General features: G+C 50.8%; 1 protein-coding gene across 8 annotated transcripts in view; it reads right to left on the reverse strand.

The window, feature by feature from the left end:
• MYO16 (myosin XVI) overlaps positions 1 to 26,823 on the reverse strand; it is a 183,567-nt gene that overhangs the window by 73,565 nt on the left and 83,179 nt on the right. For all 8 annotated transcript variants that reach the window (XM_048501914.1, XM_048501905.1, XM_048501895.1 and 5 more), the window contains 3 exons: positions 26,093 to 26,210; positions 7,097 to 7,244; positions 1,442 to 1,553 (listed from right to left, as the gene is read on the reverse strand). In XM_048501914.1, the coding sequence (XP_048357871.1) occupies positions 1,442 to 1,553; positions 7,097 to 7,244; positions 26,093 to 26,210 (378 nt within the window). The remainder of the gene's footprint in view (positions 1 to 1,441; positions 1,554 to 7,096; positions 7,245 to 26,092; positions 26,211 to 26,823) is intronic.

A 26,823-nucleotide genomic window follows, 5' to 3' on the forward strand; every position in this document is an offset into this window, starting at 1 on the left:
AACTGCTTTAAAATAAAGGAAAACATTATTTTACTTGAGGGGATTCACTTAAGGGAGTCTGTGGAGGAATAGACTGCCCTGGTTGATTTGCAACCTCAAGTCTTGGGTGGGTGAGGCAGCAGTGCCTGCCTTAAAATGGCAAGGGATGCTGCAAATTTCCCAGCAAATCTGTTCAGCAGTCAATTATTCCCTGCTCAGCACGCACAATCAGACTGCAAGCCAATCAAGGATATGTTTAGCTTGCACTGAGCAACAAAAGCAGCTTTCGAGCAAGTCTAACAGCCCCATCTGGTGGTGGGGGTGAATCCCCCTCTGGATGCAGCATGGGCTTATGCCAGTGGATTTGCCCTCCACGGGGCACTTATACCTGTGGAGGGGCAAGTCCACCAGTGGCCAACCACCGCTGCGCCCTGCAATGCTCAGCTGCAAGCCCGGCCTCATGCCAGCACTTCCATGTTGTCCCAAGCTCTACAGGCATTCCAAGGGCATTCCCGGGGAGTAGGGCTAAACTTAGTTGACCTCCAGAGCATGTGCGGCTCCTCTGTGCCAGTGGTGCTTCCAGAAAGAAATCACGGCATATTTCTATTCCCCCACGATGGGGGGTTCTCGGCTGGATCCCAGCCTTGATTGTAGAAATTGCACTGAGGTTTTTTAGGTCAGTGGAGTCATCATTATGGAGACATTTAATAAATGGTCTCATAGGACGAGGATTGCAGCTGTCTATAACAAGGCATAAGTATTAAACATTACCTGTCAAACACCGCAAGAACTGTATTGTCAAAAGCTTTCATGGCTAGACTCACTAGGATGTTGTGGGTTTTCTGGATTGTATGGTCGTGTTCCAGTAGTATTTTCTCCTGACATTTCGCTGCATCTGTGGCTACTGGAGAAAATACTATTGGAACACGGCCATACGATCCAGAAAACCCACAACATCCTACTGCTTAAGTAGCAATATAATGCAGTGAGAGCAGGATAAAAACATACAACAGATAATACATATTAGTGGTCTAGTTCACAGTCGGGGTCTATCTACTGAAACATTTTCCTCAGTCATTCTGTTAAAAAACAGCTGTCTTCCTCTATAAAAATGCCACACTAGTTTGCACGAAGTATGGAGCGGCTCAGGCAGACCACGGCACAGGGTTGGGGCCACTGTAGAGAATACTCATGTATGGGGAGTGGCTGAACTTGCCCATTTGCAGGTGGGTTTAAGCAGCATTAAGCTTAGGAAACTTAACATATGAATGTTAAAAATAAATGATTGTGAACAGTCATAATCTAATCTCAGCCACGTTGTGCCGATCACTCAAACTGTGGAAGGTTGTCCTCAATGTTCTGTTGCTATTATTGGTCCTGCAACTGAAACCAATATTTCATTTGAGGCTACAGGTAAATGTTAGAGAAGCTAAAGGCATAAATTAGATTTTTCAGAACCTACCCGGTTACTGAATCCCAAGGCACTCAATGCTTGCTTGAGGGCGATGAATTTCTCCCTGTTTTGTGTGGCTGTCATTGCCGGACTGTCTTCTAACACAGTCTGGTTCAGATATCTATTAAAGAAGACGAAACCATTGGCACAAGAATACACGCCAAAAAGCTCCATTACAGAAAGGCATTCATTTTTCATTTGAAGTTCCCTTTGACCCTTTCCTCTATCGCGAATCAAAACCAAGCACAGGTGACAGTGGAATACTTCCAATGCGTTGTGTTTCCGACAGAACTGGGTGTGGGCTGCAGGGGCTGTTGGGGTGGCAGCACGGCTGGTGTTGGCACAGGAGCTTCCCCTCCATCCCTTCGCCGGGGCCGACCACTGCTCCATTCATGGCTTTCTGACGTGTCATCGCACTACTCTCGGCTTGCTCCGGAACACCGGTCTGGGCCTCTGTCAGCACAAGTCAGGATAGAACCCTGATGGCCAGCCATGGTGAACTGCACACTCAGCACTTTACATCATCAGGCAGTTCCAGCAATATGCCAGGATCCATTGACCCCTGCAGCAACCAGACTCTTGGGTTCAACCATCAGTTGGACTGAATGCTTGGCTAGAACGAAGATCCACGACAGCATTTTGTGGTTAATTTATCTTCCCCAAAGACCCCTCTAACCCCCATCCCAGCAGAGCAAAATCACGAACAGCATTCCCAAGTGGAGCACCAATCGGGGACACCCTGCAGGGGTATGGTGGGCAGGTGGAGTTGCCAGGTGCAGGTTGGGAAATTCCTGGTGAAACTGGGGACGGAGCCTGGGTGTCAGGAGGCCTAAAAGAGAGGGATTGCTTTTGCTGCATTTCATTGTTTCACTGTTGGGAGGGGTTTTAAAGGGTTACTGCTGTCTTAACTGTATTTTCTAGCTGCTCTGGGAAGTCTACGAATCGCAGGTGTCTTCAAGGTCACTGCCTGTGCTTCCCCCTTGCTATCTCCGTGCATTCTCTGTGGGGGCCTCATTCCCAAGGTGGGGGGGGGTGTGGAGTCAGCCGAAGTGTTTTTATGGGTTGGATTTGTTTTTGGGAATTTTGCCATTCTCAGCTTTTAGCCCGCCAGACTCATCTTAAAATAAAGAGCTTCTGCTCTGATCTGAGAGTTTGTCTTTTATTGGGGGTTCTGACATTAAGCTGAGAATCCCCTTTAAGGCTGAATTCCACGCGGACTTGCTTGCTGGAATTTCACCTTCTATATATATATATATTTTTGTTCTCTCTGCCTTTTGCTTTTTGGCCTGGATGTCTAATTCTGGTGCTGCCGGGGATGGGACTCCGAGAGTCGAACCGGCACTCCCACTGGAGCCCGATCGGACCGGGTCTGATTCATTGCCTGACCCGCTGGAAGGTCCCTGCATTCCGGCTGGGATTCCGGTTGCATCAGGTGGCAGCTCTACCGTTGCTTCAGGCGGGGAACTGTCTGTTTCCAGCTATTTGGAGGCTTCTACCCGGTTTCTGACTGCTCCCTTGGATGCCTCCCAAGGGGTCACTGTGAGGCGTCGCGGAAATGCTGAACTGTACCGGGAGTCCCTGCCTTGGGGAACGTCCAGCGCCGCGTGGGCAACTGCTCCCTTGGCTGGAAACCTGTCTGGATCTGGACGTGCTACAGACCGCGCGGAGGCCTCTGAAGCCTCTACTTGGAGAATGTTGCAGCACGCTGAAGAAGCATGGGATTTGGAAAGGGAAGAATATCGTCGGACCATGCACCAGATGCAACTCACTGTGGGGCAGTTGCAAGCCGCCATGCTACAGATGCAACCTCCTGCTCCTCTACCTGGCCCTGTTCCTGCACCTGTCCCTGCTCCGGCCGATGGGGCTGGGGCACTTCCTGCGCAACCTGCCCTGCCTCCGCCTGGATTACCTGTTCAACCGCCTGTGCAACCACCGGTTCAACCACCGCCGCTGCCAGCCCCTCAATTGCCTCTGCCACCTCGAGCTCCGCTTCTGGCTCCGCCAGTGCCGGGATTGATGGGAGCTCCTCCAGTTTGGCAAGTGGGGGGGGGTGTTGCCTCGGCCACCGTTCATGGCCAGAGTTCAGTTTTCCTATCGATTTAATGGAACCCAAGATCTGTTGCCTGCTTTCCTGGTCCAGGTTAACACTCACATGTTACAATATGGGAGGCAGTACCTGAATGACTTTGAACGTGTGTGTGAGGTTGGCTCGAATCTGGATGGGCCCGTCTGTGAAATTAGTACGTGGAGCCTCTTCAAGCGCCATGGAGCCCGAACTGGCAACTGGCAGGAATTCGCCGGTAAAGCTCTCCATTACCAGCCCGTTTGAGAACCTTTGTTGGAGAGCAGGCTAAACAGGAACTCATGGACATGCGTCAGGGCAAAACTCCGTTTGTGGAATTTGTTGAGACCTTCCGTACCGTGGCTAGCCGGATTCCTGATTGGGACGACCCCGTCAAAGTGTTTGCCTTCAAGAAGGCCTTGCACCCTGACTTGCTTAACTGGTGCCTCATCCGAGACAACCCTCAGACCCTGATGGAATGGATTATTCTGGCTGGCACTGCAGATGCTAGGATGCGTGAAGCTGCCACCCTGGGTGTGTCGTTGGGGAAGACTCCTACTCTACCATCACGGAAAGGGGCTTCCAGCCCGAAGCCGGCAGGCTCCAAGCAGTCCCGTCGCCAGCTCACTCCGGAGGAAAATACTCGCCGTCGCCGTTTAAACCTCTGTCTTTATTGTGGGGAGGGGGGCCATTTTGCCTCTGCCTGTCCTGCTAAGAAGGGTGCCCCCTCCGCCTCCTCTACTCCTGCTGCTAAGTCATCTAAGTCTGGTAAACCTGCAACTAAAGGAGGGGCCCGTGCCGCTACGGGGCTCACTGCTGATATGGAGCAGCTGATTCCATGGGAGCCTCCGCAAGCTGAACGGGTGAGTGATCCTATCCTACTGCCCCTTGTTCTGACTATGGGTCCTGGTTGCCTGAAATTTCTTGTGCAGGCCCTTGTGGACACGGGATGCTCTCACTGTTTGATCCACCCACGTTTGGTAGAAGCTTTGCAACTGAAACCAGTACTTTTGACTGAGACTATTCGTTTTGATCAGATGGATGGCTCCCCTATGGGGGGCGGCCCTATCATGTCCCGCACTCCCAAACTTTTGGTTGGTTGCAAAGAACATTGGGAACGCCGCAGTTTCATTATTGCTCCCATTTCTCAATACCCTGTTATCTTGGGACTCTCCTGGCTCACTGATCATGACCCTCACGTGCGTTGGTCTCATAGGACTTTGACTTTTACAGACCCTCCTTGTGGAGACCACATGCAATCTGAACCTCCCGGCCACTTGTTAGGTGCGTCTAAGGGCATGACGTGCAGCCTTCAGCCGGCCAGCAGTGCTCCTGTGATTCCTGCCCCTTATCGGGATTTAGAACGTGTCTTTGAGGAAACTGAGTGTAATGTGCTACCTCCCCATCGGGAGACGGACTGTAGGATTGAACTGATTCCTGGTGCGAAACTCCCCAAGGGCCGGATTAATCCAATGAGTCCCCTTGAGGATGCTGAATTGAGGGCTTTTTTGGACAAGAATTTGGCTCGGGGTTTTATTCAAAAGGCACGCAGTGCTTATGCTGCTCCTGTCTTGTTTGTGAAGAAGAAAGATGGCACGCTTCGCCTTTGTACAGACTACCGTGGCCTGAATGCTGTATCTAGCTCTAATAGATACCCCTTGCCGTTAATCAAGGATTTGTTGTCTAACCTGGGCTCTGGCAAGATTTTCACTAAATTGGATTTAAGAGAGGCATACTATCGAGTCCGGATGGCCCCTGGTCACGAGCCCCTGACTGCCTTCAACACGTGATATGGTCAATTCGAGTACTGCGTTCTCCCGTTTGGCCTCACGGGGGCTCCAGCCGTGTTTCAAAGCCTTATTAACGGTGTTTTGCATGACTTATTGTTCAAGGGAGTGGTAGTCTATTTAGATGATGTCTTGATTTATACTCGGGATGAAGCCTCTCAGGTTGCCCTGGTTAGAGAGGTCTTGAAGCGGCTTCTTGCTAACTCCCTCTTTGTGAAGCTTTCCAAGTGTGAATTTCATAAGTCTCAGCTTGACTTTTTGGGTTACCGTATTTCTGCTGCCGGATTACAAATGGACCCTGCCAAGGTAGCGGATGTGCTCGCCTGGCAGTCCCCCCGTTCCTGTAAACAGCTCCAGTCCTTTCTGGGCTTTGCTAATTTCTACCGTGACTTTATTCCGAATTTTTCCTCCCTGGCTCTGCCCCTGACTGACCTCCTGCGTACTAAATCACGGGGTGCTGCGGCAGCCCGCCCTGGAGCCAGTTTGCCCTGGGATTCTTCCTGCCAGGCAGCCTTTGACAATCTGAAGGCTGCGTTCACGTCTGAGCCTGTTTTGGCTCATCCCGACCCCACTCGGCCCTTTGTGTTGCACGTGGATGCCTCGGACAAGGCCCTCGGGGCTGCCCTCCTCCAGAGGGACCCCGCTGGTCGCCTTCGCCCCGGTGCCTACCTTTCCCTCAGTGGGGAACAATCCTGTGAAGTCTACCCTCCAAAGCAGTCATTTTCTCCAGAGGAACCGATCACTGTAGTCTGGAAATGAGCGGTCATTTCAGGGGATCCTCAGATCCCACCTACAGGCTACCATCTCTGCCAGAACAGGAACAGCACCTGGGCTAATTTTAGAAAACATCTTGGAAGCAAGAGAGTTCCTTAAAGAGCCAATTGACAACTTGTGATATTTACAGCTGTTATGAACCTATTTCTGATCTTATAGTTTTTTGATCATCTGTCTGAATACTCTGATATCAGTTTTTGCACTGACCCACTTACGGTTTGCGGTCTGATATCACGGTCTGATATCAGTTTTTGCCTTTCCCCACTTACGGTTTGCGGCGTGCTACTCTCAGCGCGAGCGATTTCCGCCACGGGGTCGTGTTCCCCACGGGCAGTCAGAAGGTGCCATTTCTTCAGCGTCAGAAATGACACGCGCTGAGGGGACGTGAGAGCGCAGAGTCGGGGCGGCTGTGTTGTGGCCCCCCGGACTCGTGAGGAGCGCCGCTGGACCAGGAGCTATTTGGGGACAGTAGCGTGCAGCAAACGGTAAGTGGGGAAAGGGTCCTGATGTCTAAGTTTATAGGCATATCAATATGCCAATTGAACGAGCAATTTTATTTGCAGTCATAGACCAATATCATAACAATAACCAACACTTACAAAATACAGACTAAAACATCAGCTTATATCATTCAGGAACATGTCACTGACTTTTTGTTTCAGAGGGAAGTAATTATGGTGAATTTACAGAAACAGCATTTGTTTAAAAAATCTCTTGACTGGCTGACTGCAGTAATCTCTTGAACACAACCCATTCATTTCTCTTTGTTCCACATTCAGCTGTGCCCCTCTTTCCATGATCTAGCTGCTATGCGCATGGACCACCAGCATTCAAGCAACTGCACTGCTTCTCTCTGAGGTCCATTCAAAGAGCAGCTTTTCACCTTGCAGGGCTGCCACCACTTGGACTCTTTGACTGCCTGTCCCTGTGCCAGGTACCAAAGAACTCCCAGAGTCAGCACGAACATGTCCTACTCTCAAATGACACCGGCCTTCAAAACACAGTTTATTAATTGCTTGAGATGTGCCGTCAATCTCCTACCTGTGTGCAGATAGACTATTCAGCCGCAGACTGTCCTTCTCCTCCTCAGACAAGCCATCCATCAACCAGTAGAAAATGAGAAAATTGCTCTGTCTGGGAGGTTGCAAGACCGTTCGAGTCTTCTCCAGCATGTATGTATAAATCCTGGCTGATAAAAAATGAAACAAGAGAGTCAGTCAGTTGACTGTTTCAGAGGTATAAACATGCTATACCCAAAATAAAAAGTAATAAAAAGTAAAATAATAAAAAATAAAATAAAAAAAGAGCCAGCGTGGTGTAGTGGTTAAGAGCAGGTGCACTCTAACCTGGAGAACCAGGTTTGATTCCCCACTATGCCACTTGAGCTGTGGAAGCTTATCTGGGGAACTAGATTAGCCTGTGAACTCCAACACATGCCAGCTGGGTGACCTTGGGTTAGCCACAGTCCTTTGGAGGTCTCTCATCCCCACCCACCTCACAGGGTGTTTGTTGGGGGGGAGGGAAAGGAGATGGTAAGCCCCTTTGAGTCTCCTTACAGGAGAGAAAGGGGGGATATAAACCCTAACTCTTCTTATTCTCTTCTAATGCAGAGGAGTACTGTCCCCTTTCTGACAGAGGTCATGCCGAAAATGCAACTCTATTGGAAGGCAGTCATAGGGTTGCCAGCTCTGGATTAGAAAATTCCTGGAAATTGGGGGGGGGGGGATCCTGGGATAGCTGGAGTTTGGGGAGGGGACGGACCTCAGCAGGTTATAATTCAGTTATTTCCTTCATTTAGACTCTGTCTTTCTCCCCAGTGGGAACCCAAAACAGCTTACATTGTTCTGCTCGCCCTCGTTTTTGTCATGGGTCAGTCAGGCCCAGGTGAATCCAAGGATCTGGAGGGCTCTTCAGATGGGAGTCCATCCCCAGCCAGCAGCAGCAGAGCTGCAGGAGAAGATGAGCGCTGGACAGCCAGGCCCAGGGCCACAACTGGAAACCAGCACAGATGCTGTGTTGACCCCAGGGGCGTAGCTAGGGAAAATGGAGCCCAGGGCAAAATCTGAGTTTTGCGCCCCCCATGGGCAACCACCCTCCCCCACCATGACCAAAGGCCACCCTCCCCCACTACAACCAAAGAATGATTTTTTGCACCAGCTCATCTCAAAGCCACCATCACATAGAACATGTCTCAACTCACAAATCTGAACACCGCAATGTGTCACAGCACACAGCAGAGATTACAATTTTGGACAACATTTTCAAAATGCAACATTTTCAAAATGCAATTTAGAACCCTTATTAACTAATTAAAAGTAACAGTTTTCATAGTTGTATGCTATCAAAATATGCCAAGACACTTCAGAATACAACTCCACAGGTAGACCAGACTACATAGTACAGTTCTAATCACAGCAACCAAAACATACATGCAGACAACAGAATTAATTCCAAGCACTTCAAAGATGTAATGGTTACTCTGATGGTTACAACAAGAAAACAATATGTATTGTGTAGAGGACAGTACCAGTATTTGATCATGATAGCCTTTATTGGCATTCCAAAATACAATAAATACAATAAAACAATAAATACAATAAAACAATAAAACAATTGTCCATAGAAGACAGATAGTTACAGCAGCCATTCAGAGTCTCATCAATAGTTTTTAGTCCAAATGGACTCATCAAAAGTGCCATTCCTATACACCTCTCCCACCAGACCACAGGCGGAAAAGCCACCAACTAGGCCCAGGCATCACAGCAGCATACGAATTATCAACACTCCACTATAAAACACAGAGTTTATGTTAGAATTTAACCTAACACAGAACAAAGGGATAGGGGGGGGGGCTGAGGAGATGGAGCGGAAGCAATTGGTCCTGACTCCCACTGGGTTCGCCTGGCCTTCAGTTGTCACTCACTCCCATCTAGCAATCAGCTAACAAAACTTCGGGCATCCCTCAATGAATCACCCACATTTGACTTTGGGTGAGAGGCCCGTGACCATAGACAAAAAGGTTGCTGACAGGAGAGTAGGCACTGTGTATATTGTTAGCAAATAGTTAGTAATGTAAGCAGCAGCATTATTGTTGTTATGGTATTAGCAATCTAGTGCTTCAGAGTATCCATCTAAGCGTTGCGTCTATAATCTTTAAAAGATATTTTATACGCTTTCACAGAAGTAAGGATCAAGATTATCTAAGATTAAAAGGGAATCCCTACAAGAGCATCAGTTAAGAAATGATGATTGTATAGAATTGGAAGCAATGATGGAGTTGGGTCATTTCTGATCTTGGCCGATCTTGCACAATGAAACAGAGTGTGCTCCAGTGTCTCTACTTGTACCAAGGTTGCATAGGCGTAGCAACCTCTTTTGTTTATCTATGCGTTGGTATCTACCTTTAAGAGGGCATAGAGGGCATTACGATGAAACGGGCCAAAGGATATGGCTCTTCTGTACCTTAACTTGGATTGGTAAGCCAGAAAAGGTAGTTGGCTGTATGTCCTTGTTCAAAAGGGATAAACAAATTTAGAGGAGAGCATGTTTTCCATAAACTGGCTATCATGTTTACGGTACTCATGTTCCCGAAATATGCCTGATTTTCAGGCAATTATAGGCCTCCGGTAGAGTGGAAGAGTAAAGTGACTCTAGTGGGAGGCTGAAAGAGCTAATTTCTTCTTCTTTTTTTCTCTTCCACCAACGTCGTAGTACCAGTATTTGGCACACATGAATTGTTCACATTTTTGTAACACACATAAAATATTATTTCAGTGCTGAATTGTTTATTACAGCAACCACCTTATATATAAATTCAGAGAGGGTTGGATCCAAGCTTTCTGCAAACTATCTCAGTTCACTTTTGTACAAAAGGTCTTTGCTATTTTTTTCTCTTTGCAGTTTGGCCTCTGCGCCCCTCCCCCCCTGTAAGGAATTCCATAGAAGCAGAAATAAAAGGCTTTTTTGGTGTAAAAGACCGTTTATTCAGACATCCTAGAAAGCTCACGTACTGACGTGATGCTTGGGAATGAAGTCTCCTGCCAAGAAGCACAGGTTATAACTCTATCCATCCCATCCCCCCTCCCAGATTCCCATGGGAGCCAGGTTCTCATCTCTCTACCACTTGAGAGAGATGGAGTCTCCGCCGCAGATGCTAGCCCATCGCCTGGGTTATGGAGATACAGTCAAAGCCATGAGCTGTCCCAGCTCATCAACACCGGTGAATCAACACACTCTGCCTCCCCTTAAAAAAGACTTTACTCCCCCAGGTTTGTGCGGAAAGGTGCGATGGAAATGAGAAATGAGGGGCAGGAGCGTCAATATTTTCGGAATAAACCCGTTAGTTATACCCAGAGGAGATATCCCACCCAAAGAGACCATGTGCAATGCGTTTGCGATTAAAGCGAGGAGTCCAGGATGGCGTCAATTTCGTAATGCTTGTGGCCATCAATTATAGTCGGTCCTGGGGGGGTCTCTCTCCGGCGGGTTAGGTGCCGGGCATCGGAAGCAGGAGCCTCCTTGAGCAAGGCTGGAGATGGAAGACAGGATGGATATTACTTAGAGAATTAGAGCCCAAGTCCAATCGAACGGTGACATCATTAATCACTTTAGTAATCCGAAAAGGTCCCGCGAGATCTTTTGTCCGGTTTTGAAGTATGTACGTCTCTGAGATTGCACGGTGGGCAAAAATCCACCCACCGACCAGAGATGAAATCCATTGTTGAAACTCCGGAGGATTCAGCAGCTTCCACAGGTAGTTGCGGCAACGGAGGGAAGGATGGGTGAGACACCTGAATTTCGAAGGGGTTTTTTTTTGTACTGCTATGAACCTGTTGTTATTATAAGTATTCTGCAAATGGAATTAACTTCGCGCAATTGTCTTGGTGGTAGTTGGATTGTAACAAGCGTAAATACTGCTCCAGGGTTCTATTCGTTTCTCTCTGACTCACCGTCACGCACTGAGAGCGTGGTAGGAAGTGACCATTGCCAGGACAGGCCCCAACAAGCCCAGAAAAGCTTTCCAGAACAAGAAATGAATTGGGGCCAGCGGTCGGGAGACCACCTTAGCGAGAGGCGGAGTGGAGACGATAAGTATGCTGAATGAACAGACGCGCTAACTTAGGAGGCGGAGGGGATGGAAGCACATGGGATGAAAATGAACTTGTTGCCCAGAAAAATAGGTCCACCCCACCACCCACAAGACCGTTATTTTGCTGTGACTTTCTGGCAAATCCGTGGCCAAAATCCCATGGAGATGACTTCCCAGGGGCGGGAGGCCACCGGGAGAGGCTTCAGCAGACCATGGGAGTTTTTTCGGAACGGTTTTGGCTTCCGCACAAACACAGCAACCTTTAATATACGTCTCCAGTATCGCTAGCATCGCGCGCGCCACCAAAATTAATGGCCGGGCCAAATCACAGAGTTTTTAGGAAGCCAAAATGTCCAGCCCGGCGAGCATCATGACGGGTACCGAGAACCTGCCCTACCGGAGGGGGGGAGCCGCGATACCAATAATCCCCCCTTCGCCAAACACTATTCTCGAAGGCGCGGTTGGAAGTCACCTTCCTCCGCTGGTGGCTCGCGCAGCCCAGCCGCCTCGAGTTCCTCGTAGGAAAAGGAGATAGCCAGGCTAGGAATGGGTGGAGAAGGAGGAAGTGGGCGTCTGAGATTCAGTGACAGCCAGCCCCAATTGGGAGTGGGAGAGAACAGTGCGTGGAATATCCGGTAAAGGCAGCTCCACCCCCCTCCCCGGGCAGACGGGAGAGCGCCTCAGCCAGTTGTGGTTTTTCCGGGGAAAAAATGGACGGTGAATGAGAAGCGAGAAAATGCATTTAGCGGAGTTGTTTTGCGGACATCTTGAGGGGGGTGGAGAGGGCGGCCAAGTTCTTGTGATCTGACGGTAGAGCTTGAAAGGGGTGTTTAGCCCCCTTACTCAATGGTGAGCAAGTGGAAAGTGCTACTTTAACATTAGCGCGGAGTCTCTTTATCCCCTACAGATTAGTTGAGCTCAGCGCGGAGGAATTTCATTGATAAATAAGCACACACAGAACCAACCTATCATCTTTATTTCTCTGCAACAGGGCTGCTCAAAGGCGCTTTGTCCGAGGCGTCCACGTGAACCACAAACTAGCGGAAAGATCTGGGTCCAGGGTGTTTTAGGATAGGTTCGTTAGTAAAAGCTGATTTTTAAAAAGCTGAAAGACTGTCTGACATTCTTCAGACCAGGAAAGGGGGGCCCCGGACAGCAGCCGGTGGATCTTTACCCTTAGTGCGTGAGAGGTCTGGCGAGTGGGAGAATCAGTTCAATGAATTGGGGTATAAAGTCCGCGATAGAAATTAACAAGGCCTAGGAAAGATTGGAGTTCCTTTCGATTGGTAGGGGCGGGCCATTGGAGGACTGCTTCAATCTTAGCAGGATCCATTTTTAGCCCCTCGGAAGAGATCCATTAGCAAATAGTCGATAGAGGAGGTTTGGTGGAAGCTCTTTATTTAGAAAGGATTTGGCGAAGAGGGAGTTGTTGAACTAAGCGTTTCAATGTCTTTGAACCAATGCTTCATGCTCCTCCATGGTTTGTGAATAGAATAAAACATCATCTAAGTACACCACTGCTCCCTTGTATAATGCGTCATGGAGAACTTCGTTGATAAGGGCCGCCAAAAGCTCCGGGGGCCCCACTTAGCGAATGGCATTATTAAGTATTCATACTGTCCAAATTTTCGTGTTAGAAATGCAGTCAAATGTTCGCGGCCTTCCCGCCAATCCCACAGTACCTGTAGTAAGCTTCTCTTAAGTCCAACTTAGTAAAAAATCGTCCCTTACTGGCTCAATGCATCTAAAAGGTCCTAGCAGTTAATGGCAAAGGGGTATTTATTGGACCAGGAATCCGCATTAGAGTCCTCGGTAATCCGTACAGAGCCTTAAAGACCCATCCCCTTTTTTAATAGGCAATACAGGAGCAGCATGTGTGTGTTTGGTAGCCCGTCGTATGAACCCGCGAGCGAGGTTCTTGTCTAAGAAGGCACGAAGTTCCTTCTCCTCATTGGGACTCATGCGATAGATTCTACCTTTGGGCAGTTGCACCCCTGGCTGTAATACGATTTTGCAGTCAGTGTCTCTATTTGGCAATTGATAACGCATACTTGCTCCTAGAAATACTCTGGCGCTAAATCTTGGTAAGCCGGAACGGAGATACCCACGGTAGAATCAGGAGCAATTTAAGCGTGCATCGCTGATGAAACCAGGGGGGGGGGTATGTCAGGAGAAGGTGAGTTTTCCCCCCAATTCATTGTGATTTCTCCGCTTGAGAGGGTCAGTGAATTCTAAGATCCTTTCTTTCCAAATGAATTTTGGTTCGTACAGCTTAACAACCGCAGCATGCCCAGAACTATGGAGTGTTTGGCCACGGTATGAGCTCTGAAACTAATTTTCTCCCAATGGTCGAAGCGCAGCGGCCGAGGACCGGTTCACGTTTTGAACTGGGCCGGTCATACTACGACCCCGAGAGGACTACCGTCCATTTGGGTGAGCAGTATGGAAACTTAGCCCAGGGGACTCGGTCCTGAATCAAGTTCCCTCTCCATACAGGGGCCACATTAAACAGTAGAACACCCAGAATCTACAAAGGGCTGGGGCTATAATACAGAGTATATGGCAGGGTTGGCCGGAAACGCTTGGTCGTAATGGGGCCTTTGCCTTCACTCACCACATCTGGAGTCGAACCCATATCCATGGGGGCTGAAGAGAGGCAAACAGCTGCTTCCCCCTCCTCTGGGGTTAGCGCCTTCGATAACCTGCCTTAGACGGAAAGGCCCGTTAAGGAAGCTGACCCGGAGTTGCTTGATGGCTTGGCAGATGGGGTCTGTAGCGGCAGGCCCGGTTGGCTTCTGTTTTTGAGGGCGGTTGGCAGCTAGATGACCCAGTCCTCCGCGAGTAAAGACACAATCCCAGAGCAGTGGCCCGGCATCGGAGGTGGTTTCGAAGTAGAGGCTGCTGGGCAGCGCTTGCCCGTCGCAGCGGTGGAGTCGTAGCGACGAGTTTTGAAACGTTGGCTGACCCCGGCACGAGCGTAATCCAAGCGAGGCGCATCACTTATCGAGATCCCAAATTGACCCAATCAGCAATAGTCGCGGGGGATCCGAATAAGAAACACCGTTTCACGCCGGTTTGCCGTGCGACAGCGTCGGGGAAGTATTCACATTTCATGTAGCTCGGAGCCCGCACTCAGGAGGGAGTCAGGCAGCCGCCGCATGCAAGTCACTGAGCAAAATTCTGCAAGCAGGCGGTTGCCTTGCTGAATGGGTGATAGATGCGGATGGCGTCATTTTCAGCATCTGGATCTTGGAGGCGAGCCCTTAAGGCTTGGAGGAACGCCGGCACGTCTTGAGAAGTATCCTCCCCTTGCAGATTCAAAAGAGTCACAAACCAATCGGCTGCAGCTCCATCTAAAACGGAACCGATGTCCCGTATTTTTTCAGCGTTCCAGACCGGGTACAAATCGTCATAGTCCCTCTATGTGGGCATCGGGTTGTAGGATGGAAGTGGGGAAGTTTAGGAAGCCGGTCCCCATCCGAAGCGGGCAGGTATTGGAGGTCTGTAATAGCCTCTCTCCACGGCCCTTGTAAGCGCCCGCTGGTAGCGGCGGTTGCGCAGAGTTGAGGGCAGCGAGCGCAAGGAGGGCCGGAATGTCGGTGGGAGGTGGGGGGGGGTACTAGCGCCCGGTGCCAGCCTGGATGTTCTGGTGGGAGCCGGTCCTTGGAAGGTGGCAGATGCGCGAGTATGCAGGACCCAGCAAGCGTCGCCCCTCTGGCGTTGGCTGTACCAATGACGAAGCGTAGACTCCAACTTAGGGCATCTTGTCCTGCTGCTTCTTCAATTCCCTCTCCAAGGCGGCTAAATCTCTCTCCCTTACCCGAGTCAAGGAGGCACATCCCCACTGGAGTGCGCATGCAAAGCTGCTTTCTCTACGTTCCAGTTTTGGCCGAAGATTCGTCTCGTTGAACAGCTGCAGTTAGTTATCACTTTTAGTCACATGAGGCCACTGAGGCAGCTTTAACGTTAACGCTGTAAGTCCAGTTTGGAGTGTTCCAGGACTTTATCATGGACTGATAGGTTCTGCACATATTGCCGTTGCAGCTAGCGTCTTTGTACCGGTCCAATTCGAGGTTGGATTTCTTTGCGCTGCTGTTTCGGTACCTCTTTGCAGGTTTTTCACGCTCTTGCTGCAGCTGCTCTCGTTCCTCTTCCCATAGCTGGCGTTCCTGCGGGCCAATAGCTTCTTGGGCATCCTAGCCCTTGGTCGGCCCACTTCCTCATCCCAGCTCTCTTTTGATGGGAGGGGGAATAGATCGGATAGGAGAAGGCAGGCTTTCTTAGTTCCCTCTTCCACTCAAGAATGTAGGATACCATCGTGCCCACCAGCGGCTCCCGCACGGGGGCACCTCAGGTGCCAGCTTCTGCTGATCAGGATCTGGGGGGTCCGATCCGGAAGCTGAATACGGATACCCTCCCAATCCCCGATATAGTCCCGGTTTCCAGCGGTGGTGTCTTAGGACCGGAGCCCCAGTGCTATGCCACGATTATATGGATTCTTAAGGAGCATCGCAAAATACCGAGATCCAGGAGATGCGATTCAATGGACTCCTGTGTTGCCGCATGAAAGGTGGTCAGACCCGTCTCTTCCGTGACAGGTTTGCATCCCCAGAGGTTTTCATAATCCCTGCGAAGGAAGCGGGCAGATATCGATCCACAGGCGCTCGATCCATAGACAAGCGCCCCAAGCTTGACTTCATGCAAAATCCACACTTGATGCGTCTTCACCGTCCCTACGTCCCAACGAAGTAAGGGAAGACTTCGATGTTGATACAAGGACGGGGAAAAGAGAGTTTACCAAGCGAGACCCGTTCTCCCGCCCGGTTCCTCAAATCCATAAGGGAAAGCCCGGAGACCCTCTTTGGGGGCTACCGCACCTTCCACAGATTCTGGAATATTCAACCTCTCCATGCCGAGACACCAGAGGTCCACTGCACTAGGAAGATAGATGAACTAGGATTCCTGCCACAATGTAAGGAATTCCATAGAAGCAGAAATAAAAGGCTTTTTTTTGAGGTGTAAAGACCGGTTTGTTTCCAGACATCCTAGAAAGCTCACGCATTACGCGCGGCGTGGCCAGGAATAAGGAATCTCCCACGCCAGAAGCACAGGTTATAACTCTGTCATCCCATCCCCCCTCCGGTTCCCATGGGAGCCGGAGTTCTCATCTCTACGCGCCAGAGATAAAGGTCTCCGCCCGCCGATGCTTTGGCCCAGCCAGCCGGGTTATGGAATGCAGTCAAGGCCAGGCGGCTGTCCCGCTCATCAACACCATTGAATCCTTTACACCCCCGCATCAGAGGAATGCCAGGAATAGAATGAGATGTGGCATGGGGGATTGCTTCCACAAGAAAAAATCAGCAGTAATCTGCTCTTACACGAGCTTTCCCTTTGCTCATATAATGGGTGCTCAAGGTGGGGGAGGATTTCTGCCAGCTCCCCCTCTTCATACAGGAAGTCGCTACAAGATTGCTTCTGGAACTGAAGCATCCCACAAAGTACACAAAATATTTTAGTTTTTACTTTCATGGAGGAACAAGGTCATCTTTTAAAACTTACCAGGGCAATTTTGAGAAGGGCATGCTGCATGCAAGATCTGTTCTCCCAGCTAGCTCCATCCCAGCCCTTTCATCAGTATTCTAGCCCATCCCCTTCATGAGACAAAACTGAAACTAAAAGGAGCCAATGAGAAGAAGGCTCATTTGCATACAGGCTTTGATGGTACTGGGGGACAGTTTGGAGGAAAAATCCTTTTGGGGGGCAGAAAGGGATGACGACAGATTATAAAAGAGAGATTTTCAGATGCCCTGAAGATACTGGGAAACTATAAAATGAAATTAGGACTCACCATAACTTGGAAGGTTCACTGCTAGTGGAGACTGAAATACCCAGCTGAGCAAGTGTTTAAAAATATTTAGATAAAAGGAGAGCTTGCCAGAGCAGGCAAGGAGGACAACGAGACAACGACGAGCAGGCAAGGATGATGATGATGGGAGAGGGGGCACAATCAGAGGGGAGGGGAGGGGAGGGGAGGGGCGGGGCAGAGGGAAGTGATCTGCTGATTCTGTGCCCCCCACGTGACTCCCACGGAGCGCGCCCGGGTCATTTGTCCCCGGATGTCCCCGTGGGAGCTTCGCCACTGGTTGATCCTGACCACTTTGGAAGCTCCTCTGCCTCCCAGGAGCAGGCCAGCCGCATGGACTATGGCTTGCTGTCCCTTCACATCCCACAAACCCTAGGGACTGTCAGGCTCTCGAACGTGGAAATAACAGAGACCGTAGGAAATCCTAAAGCAGTTTATTCCTACAACGCGTAGAGTAACAGAGAAAGCTGAATCTAAGCTTTCTCGCTTAGATCCAGCGATTATATCCTTCAATCCCCCCCCCTTTGATTCCCACCAAACAGGTTTCACAGAGAGCATGACATTTGCACTACAGAGCTTCAAGAAACCTGGGAACGTTCGCACCTTCTCGAAGGAGGGCTGGCGCCAGGGAGGAGAGAGGGAAACTGGAAAGCATTTACAGGAAACATTTGCAATCCCCGCACAGCAAGACATCTAAACACTGACAGGCAAGGATCTGACATTCTGCCCCCCTTAAGATCTTCCCCTTAAGATCCCCCCTGGGCGATCGGGGTAGGCCCAGTGGAATGCCTTCACCAAGCGAGGGGCCTGAACGTTTTTGGAGTCGACCCACTCGTTGTCTCCAGCTGGGAAATGAGTCCATGCGATCAAATACTGAAGCCGGCCCCGGTGCACCCGGGAGTCTAAGACTTCCTCCACCTCGTGGTGCGGCTCCCCTCGCACCATCCTCGGAACAGGCACGGCCGGCTGAGCGTACCAATCATCTGGCGGGGGCGCCTTTTTGAGGAGACTGCAATGGAAAACAGGATGCCTGAACTTCAAATTTTTTGGCAACTGGTAATTCGGCCGTCCACATCATTGATCACTCCTGAGCACCTGGAAAGGGCCTATGTTGCCTTCTTCCCCCAGTTTCCTGCACCCCTTGCAGCCCCATAAGGATTCCGGGTAGATAAATACATCCAACCCCCCACCATAAGAGTCACCGGCTGCTGCTTCTTGTCGGCCTGCCGCTTATACCCCTGCTTCGCCTTCTCCAAAGCCACCACTGCATACGACCCCCAAGCACTTGAGGATGGACTGCACCCCATTCCCAAGAGCTCTCGGGCCTCTACCTCCCAAGAAGAAGCTTGAGACTTTGCCGACTGCCCCAGAGACAACCTAAGAAGGGGTTTTTCCCCGTGCTGCTATGCACCGCGTTATATATAAGCGAATTCCAGCAAAAGGCAGCAAGGTCAACCCAATTGTCTTGCTGGAAATTTATGCTTAACATAGCAGAGTACTGCTTTCGAGGGAGTTCGCGTTACGATGCGTTCCGCCTGGCCGTCTGTGGCGGCGTGAAACGCCGAGGATACCGCGAGTTCCGTGCCCAGTAGCTTCAGAAAATGCCGGCAGAACCGCGAAATGAACTGCCCGCCGTGGTCTGATACTATCTTATCAGGAGCGGCATGGAGTCGGTAGATGTGAGTTACAAACAGGCGGGCTAACGTGTTCGCCGATGGAAGCGAGGTGCAAGGAACAAAATGCGCCTGCTTTGAAAACAAGTCCACAACCATCCAGATCACCGACTTCCCTCTGCTAGACAGGGGAGATGCGGTATTAGAATCCATGGAAATCCTGCCTTCCACCAGGCGTGGCGGGCGCCGGTAAGGGGCTGGAGGAGGCTGGACACCTTCCCTTGTGCTCTTTTGGACATCGCGCACGTAGGGCACCCTTTCACATAGGCCTCCACATCCCCCCTCAAAGTTTTCCACCAAAATTGTCTACGGACCAAATGCAAAGTTTTCACAAATCCAAAGTATCCATCTGTCTTTACATCGTGAGAGCCCTGCAGCGCGAGAAGGTGCGCTGCCGGAGGCACATACAGTCGACCCCCCTTCCACAAAACTCCCCCCGTTTTTCCAGCAGGTCATCCCCTTCATCCTGCGGCACTTCGAGTGCCCCCGCCCCCCGTAGTAGCGAGGTGGGGACAGCCGGGGAGCTGGGGCGAAGCGCCGCCTGACTCCGAGTGACAACTGCCAAGCCCAGCTGAGATGGGGAGAACACCGTCCCGACCGGAGTGGGGTCCCCCAGGGAAGGATCTGGCAGCCGAGACAACGCATCAGCCAGGCAATTGGCCTTCCTGGGGAGGAAATGCAGAATGAACTGGAAGCGGGAGAAGAAGTCAGCCCAATGAAGTTGCTTGGCGGACAGCTTCCCTGGGGCGCGGAGCACCGCCAAGTTGCGATGGTCAATCCACACTTCAAACGGGAGGGCCACTCCCTCCAGCCAGTGACGCCAGGCGGTCAGAGCACACTTGATTGCCCCCGTCTCCTTGTCACCAACCGTCCAATGGCGCTCAGCCCCCGAAAACTTGCGGGAAAGATAGGCTCAGGGATACAACCTCCCATCCTCCCCCTTCTGTAGTAGGGCCGCACCCATAGCCACTTATCCGAGCTGATGCGTACGTGAGCGCACAAAGGGCTTGGGACTGAGTCTCCCATGGCGTAAGAGGGGCTTCATCGCGTGAAGCTCGCGTTTGAGCACCCGGAATGCCGCCTCACATTCCGTCGACCACGGAGCGGAGCCGACGGCCTCGTCGCCCCTGGCCCCTTCTCCCTCGTGCGCAACAAATCGGTGAGAGGCAGTGCCAGCCGGGCAAAATCCGGTATAAAGTCCCGATAGAAGTTAGCGAAGCCCAAGAATGACTGCAGCTGGTGCCTGGTGCGGGGCTCCTGCCACTGCACCACATCATTCACCTTACCCAGGTCCATCTCCAACCCCCGGGTCCATCTCCAACCCCCAGTAGCCCAGAAAATCCAGCCGCTCCTTATGAAAGTCACATTTAGAGAGCTTCACGAACAGGTCATTGTCCAGGAGCCGCTGAAGCACAGCCCACACAGTTGCGACGTGCTCCTCCTCCAACTGGGAGTAAATTAATACATCATCCAAATACACCACCACCCCCTTGAACAAAAAGTCCTGGAGCACCTCATTAATCAAACACATGAAAGTGCCTGGCCGGCTGGCCAGCCCGAACAGGAGGACGCAGTAGGCGAACTGGCCCAGCCTCGTGTTGAAAGCCCTCAGGTGCTCGTAGCCCTTGGCAATCCGCACCCGGTAGTAGGCTTCCTGCAAGTCCAACTTAGTAGAAATCACACTTACCTCGCCCAAGCAAATCTAAAGCAAGTCAGCTTGGTCCGGAGGTGGGAGGGGAATTTTACCTGTTACTGAGGCGGAGACTGCATTCCAGTCCCCGGGTAGTCTGCAGTGCACAATCGCGAAGGAGCCATCCTTTTTCCGCGACAGGTAACAGGACAGGTGGTGCAGCAAAGTCACTGGTCACCCGTTTGTAATAAAGCCCCGCTTTCAAAGTTTTGTCCAAAAAAACTCTTTGGAGGCGCCTGGAAAGACTCGATGGGCTCATGGGATAGAGGCAGCTTTTTGGTAGCTTGGCCTCAGGGAGTAACTCGATCTTGCAGTCAGTCTTACGGTGGAGTGGCAACTTGTCATGCTCCGTCTCTTCGAACACCCTCCGGAGGTCCCGGTAGGGCTGGGGGATGGCCGAGACATCCAGTGCGCTCCCAGCCCACTCGTGGGAGACTCCCACCTGCATCTGCGGGGACCCAGCCGCAACGGGTCACCGCAAGGGGGGGTCAACAAATCGAATAGAGTTGGAGGACCAGGAGATCTCCGGATCATGGTCTCGCAACCAGGGCACCCCCAGCACTAGGGAATATTTGGCCACCTTCGCGATGATGAACTGCCGCTCCTCCCAGTGCCCCTTGCATTGGATCAGGACCAACACTGTCCGATGCGTGGCCAGGGCACCCCCCAATGTGGCCCAATCCATCTGCTCAAACAGAATGGGGCAGCGCAGGGGAACCCGCCGTAGCCCCAACTGGTTCACAAGGGCAGGCTGCATTAAGCAGCGGGTGCAACCTGAGTCCACAAGGGCTTGTGTCTGCACACTAGTCCCACAAGTCTGATTCGACACAGTAACTGGGAGAAGGAATGGGCCGTTGGTTTCACTCACCGTCAATTTCGCACCCTTCGAAGGGACCTGGCGTCGGGCGCGCATCAGGCCAGGTCGCTGTCGTTTCCCGCCGACTCCTCGCTGGAGTCGGGGCCGCCCGACTCCTCGGGAGTCGAGATCGCCTCGCGCGATGCCACTTGTACACCCGATCCTTTATTGAAAGAGGACTTCTTCCCTGGCCCCGGAGTTGTCTTGGTCATTGCTGCACCGCCGGTGGGGCCCACCGGGGAATCGGACTTTTTACTCGGGCACACCGCCGCTTCGTGCCCCTCGCCGCCGCAATTCAGGCACAGTCCCATCCTTTGCCTCCTTACCACTGCAAGCTGGGGAGGTACCCTCCAACAAGGGACGGGAAGGTGTTGGCGGGAGTTTGTCCCTCTGTTTCAGTATCTGCACTCTCTGTAGGCGGATCTCTGCCTGCGCCCGCCCGATGTGTACCACCCCTGCCAGGAGAGGGTCGGCTCCCGCCCCAGTCACCATGGGCCCATTGTGCCACCCTTCTGGGTAGAAGCCCCTCTCTTGGAAGAAATGGATTTTCACCTGCTCCAGGCCAGTCCCTGGACCACTCCCAGCCAGCTGTTGGAACTCTAGAGGCCCGCAGCGTACTCACGCAGTTCCGGGACCCCTGCCGGATTTGCCGTGAGGCCCGACTTCGGGCCTTCTCTTCCTCAAGCGGATCCTTGAACTGCAGCCCGCCATGAAGCCAAACATGAAGTGGGGGAAGGAACGCGCGAGGATTGAGCCCGGCTCCTGTAAAGTCCCACGTACCAACTGGCAGCCGCTCCCTCCAGGAGAGCCCCCACCTCATGTACCTGCTCAATCTCATCCTCGTAGTCGCTGCCATACTTCTCCATGTGCGCCTCAACTTGCATGAGGAAGTAGGCCAGCTTCTCCATCGTCCCGTCAAAACGAGCCTTCACAAAACGAGCCTTCACAAGAAACTGGGTTATATGACAGTGAGCTCTTGAACCCATCTTGAGTCTTGTTACTGACTGGGGTACCAGAACCTTACATTTAGCTGAAACTATCAATGGATCCCCTTTTCTACTCCCAGACCGACTCGCAGTATGGCTGGGCAGAAAGGGAACCAAACTTCCTCTGATAGTGAGTCGGACAGCAACGATGGAGCTGCTGACAGGGCCCGCCAAGGGCCCCCTTTGGAAAACATCTTCACCCCCGCCCCAACCCATGGAGCGGAGACCATGGCTGGGGGATATGGATGGGACCGCATCAGGCACTCCCTAGGGCACTGGGACTCATGGCTAGGTCCAGCGGGCCCCACCTGCTGTTGGGAGCAGGAGCACAAGTACACTCTTGGAGCCAGCGACTGATGGGGCATTCAGTTCAAACGTGGGAGGCCGGGAGATAGCGGCAAGAGGCCAAGGCGCTCCAACGCAAGAGGGATGCCCTGCAGCGGGAGTGCGACCAGATGTGCCGCGAACTGGCAAGCCGCCTGCAGAATTGGCTCGAGCGAAATTTTCATCCACATGTTGAAGGATGGCGTAAACCCAGAGATTCTGCAATGGGCCCTAGTGTCGGGGGACCCTGACACCCTGATGGGATGGATCTGCCTGGCTGGAGATGCTGAAGCTCGACTGCAGGAGGTCCGCCAAGCCAAGACACGCTGGAGCTCGAGCCCCCGCTGTCTGGCCCCCCAAGAGTTCCAGAACCACAAGCCATGGCCCACAGGGAGCTGGGAAAACGGTCTATGCTCGGCACCGTCGGCTCAACCTGTGCCTGCACTGCTAAGAAGCTGACCACCTGATCGCTACCTGCCCAGAGAAGTAATGCACCCGAGCTACACCCAAGACCGTGCTGGGGGGGAACAGGAAGAAGACGGGGCCAGCAAAGGGAGCCAAGCATCAACCTTCTCCCAGGGTGGCTCTGGCCCTGGAGGAAGCACCCTCATAAGAACATACATAGAACATAAGAACAAGCCAGCTGGATCAGACCAGAGTCCATCTAGTCCAGCTCTCTGCTACTCGCAGTGGCCCACCAGGTGCCTTTGGGAGCTCACATGCAGGATGTGAAAGCAATGGCCTTCTGCTGCTGCTGCTGCTCCTGAGCACCTGGTCTGCTAAGGCATTTGCAATCTGAGATCGAGGATCAAGATTGGGAGCCAGAGATCGACTTCTCCTCCATAAATCTGTCCAAGCCCCCTTTAAAGCTATCCAGGTTAGTGGCCATCACCACCTCCTGTGGCAGAATATTCCAAACACCAATCACACGTTTTGTGAAGAAGTGTTTCCTTTTATTAGTCCGAATTCTTCCCCCCAGCATTTTCAATGGATGCCCCCTGGTTCTAGTATTGTGAGAAAGAGAGAAAAATTTCTCTCTGTCCACATTTTCTACCCCATTAATAATTGTATAGACTTCACTCATATCCCCCCTCAGACGTCTCCTCTCCAAACTAAAGAGTCCCAAACGCTGCAGCCTCTCCTCATAAGGAAGGTGCTCCAGTCCCTCAATCATCCTCGTTGCCCTTCTCTGCACTTTTTCTATCTCTTCAATATCCTTTTTGAGATGTGGCGACCAGAACTGGACACAGTACTCCAAGTGCGGTCGCACCACTGCTTTAAATAAGGGCATGACAATCTTTGCAGTTTTATTCTCAATTCCTTTCCTAATGATCCCCAGCATAGTTTGCCTTTTTCACAGCTGCCATGCACTGAGTTGACATTCCCATGGAACTATCAACTAAGACGCCCAAATCCCTTTCCTGGTCTGTGACTGATAGCACTGACCCCTGTAGCGTGTATGTGAAGTTTGGATTTTTTGCCTCTATGTGCATCACTTTACATTTTGCTACATTGAACTGCATTTGCCATTTCTTAGCCCACTCACCTAATTTATCAAGGTCTGCTTGGAGCTCTTCGCAATCCTTTGCGGTTCTCACCACACTACATAATTTGGTATCATCTGCAAACTTGGCCACCACACTACCCACCCCTACTTCCAGGTCATTTATGAATAGGTTAGAGCACTGGTCCCAAAACGGATCCTTGGGGGACACCACTCCTTACATCTCTCCATTGTGAGAATTTCCCATTTACACCCACTCTTTGCTTCCTGTTTCTTAACCAGTTTTTAATCCATAGGAGGACTTCCCCTCTTATTCCTTCATTGCTGAGTTTTCTCAACAGTCTCTGGTGAGGAACTTTGTCAAAAGCCTTTTGGAAATTCAAGAAGACAATGTCCACTGGTTCCCCCTTATCCACATGCCTGTTTACACCCTCAAAGAACTCTAGTAAGTTTGTAAGACAGGATTTGCCTCTGCAAAAGCCATGCTGACTCTTTCTCAGCAGGTCTTGCTTTTCTACATGTTTAATAATTTTATCTTTAATGATAGATTCTACTAATTTACCAGGAACAGATGTCAAACTGACTGTCCTGTAATTTCCCGGGTCCCCCCTAGATCCTTTAGATGAGGTCCCTCCTCAGATGAGGAGACCGCCCCGGAAATATCGGATACTGGGGAAAGCTGTGAGCCGTCGGGAAATGACGACAACCTGGCCTAAAGCGCACCAACGGCAGTGACGTGGGTATGGATTTTTTATGGGGGGTTCAGGGGCAAGGCCATGCCCCCACCCACCCCTGGGGGTGTGGCCACACCTCCCCAAGCCATGCCCATGGCCTCAGTGGGCATGCTCTCTGAGGCCAGGGATGGCAGACTCCTGTGACCTGCCCCCCACCCCCCCACCAGCTGGGCTCCCAGCTGGAAGCCAGCAGTCCCTTCTCTCCCCCCTCCAGACAGCTAGGGAAAATGGAGCCCAGTGCAAAATCTGAGGTGCATGGTGTGCCCATGCACACCATGGGCAGCTGCTGTCCACCCCCAAACAGCATCACTTTCAATGGTGAGCCCAGATTCTCCTTTTAAATCCATTTTAAAGGGAGAATCTGGTGTCCCCAGTTAAAACAACATTGAAAGTGATGCTGTTTTGGGGTGGATAATCCCCCACCCTGAAACAAAATCACTTCCAATGTTTAAACTGGGGACCTCAGATTCTCCCTTTAAATCCATGCAGAAGGGGGTGGAGTTAAAAAGAGAATCTGGGGAAATTTGGGGGGGGTTATCTGAGTACGGACCGAAAAATCACGTGACGCATGTGTGCTGCGCAGTGGCTTATGTGTATTACAATTATAAATTCCAATATCTAGACATACATAAAATGCAATTGCTATAATAAATATTGTTTTTCATCCAGATATCTCCAATGGGAGAACTTCAGTAACACCGATGTAGACAGTATCTTCCTTCGTTGTTGTTAACAATTTCACCTCAATAAAGGCTTTAGCTGTTGTCTCTTTTCATGTGTATTGGATGTCAAATCGGTGACGGAATAATTGTCTTTAAGCTCATGAATTGTTTGCCTCAAGGTGTAAGCATAATCACCACTGTGATTACACCTTGAGGCAAACAATTCATGAGCTTAAAGACAATTATTTAGTCACCGATTTGACATCCAATACACATGAAAAGAGACAACAGCTAAAGCAGTAGCCTTTATTGAGGGGAACTGGTTAACAACAATTACAGAGTATACTAGTGATCACAACAAAGCAAGTCTGCTGTTTTTATGGCTTCAGTCTTTACACTGGAGTGTCCATAATGCTTTGTGACCCTGGAATGCTTAGTCTTACCACCATGGGCATCCCCATTTGATGCTGGATTTTCTCTCTCTTCTAAATACAGACAAAAAACTAGCAAGAAAACGGAAACTCATTTCAGGTAGCATGCCTTCAGAGGCAGTGATTTCACCAGTGCTGGGACCTTAGGGTCACCTAATTAAGATCAGTGCTAGATTACAGTTGAAACTACACCAGGAACAAAATGTAGATGAACAGATTTCATACCTCCTGTTAATGTTTTCTTCTTCAGGCAGAACTTTATTTCAAAATATTTTATGAAGCAGCTTGATAAATGGTTGAGGGTTGATTTGGCATGTCCAAAAGCCTCCAAAATACAGTTTACCTGGAACAAAATATAAATTATAGGAGTTTACCAAAAAAGCCTATAATAGTGTCAGAATTGCAGCAAATAAAGAAATGTAAGTTTTTTTAGCCACAAAAGCTGAAGAGTTGCCCTGCTTGGTCAAACCAGTGGCCGTCTAGTCTAGCATCTTGACTCATACGTTGGCCAGTCGTTTGCTCTGGAGGGCCAATAAACAGGGTAAAACTAGCCAAGGTCTTCCCCAGATTTGGCCTCCTCGCACTAATGGCCTCTGGAGGTGAAGGTTCCTCGTAGTGACCACAGCTAGTCATAGGGTTACCAGCTCCAGGTGAGGAAATACCCAAAGAGTCCACCTTCCAAAGTGGTCATTTGGCACTTTTTCTAATTTTGCAATTATTATTTTTAGATACACAGTACTTCAAATGAGGCCAAACTCTAGATCTGTATAAGGTCAACACTGGCCATTTTGAAGCTGTGAGGGAGAGAAATTCCATACGATATTGTGACATTTCTCTTTGGAACTTGATGCACAAGTTGATCCACAGGTTTTCCCAAGTTCATATATTTCTTTATGCTGCAGATGCCGTGACCTGGATTACCCAGGCTAGCCAGATCTCATCAGCTCTAAGAAGCT

This window comes from Sphaerodactylus townsendi, linkage group LG01 (assembly GCF_021028975.2).
Source record: "Sphaerodactylus townsendi isolate TG3544 linkage group LG01, MPM_Stown_v2.3, whole genome shotgun sequence".
In the NCBI taxonomy this organism is placed as follows: Eukaryota; Metazoa; Chordata; class Lepidosauria; order Squamata; family Sphaerodactylidae; genus Sphaerodactylus; species Sphaerodactylus townsendi.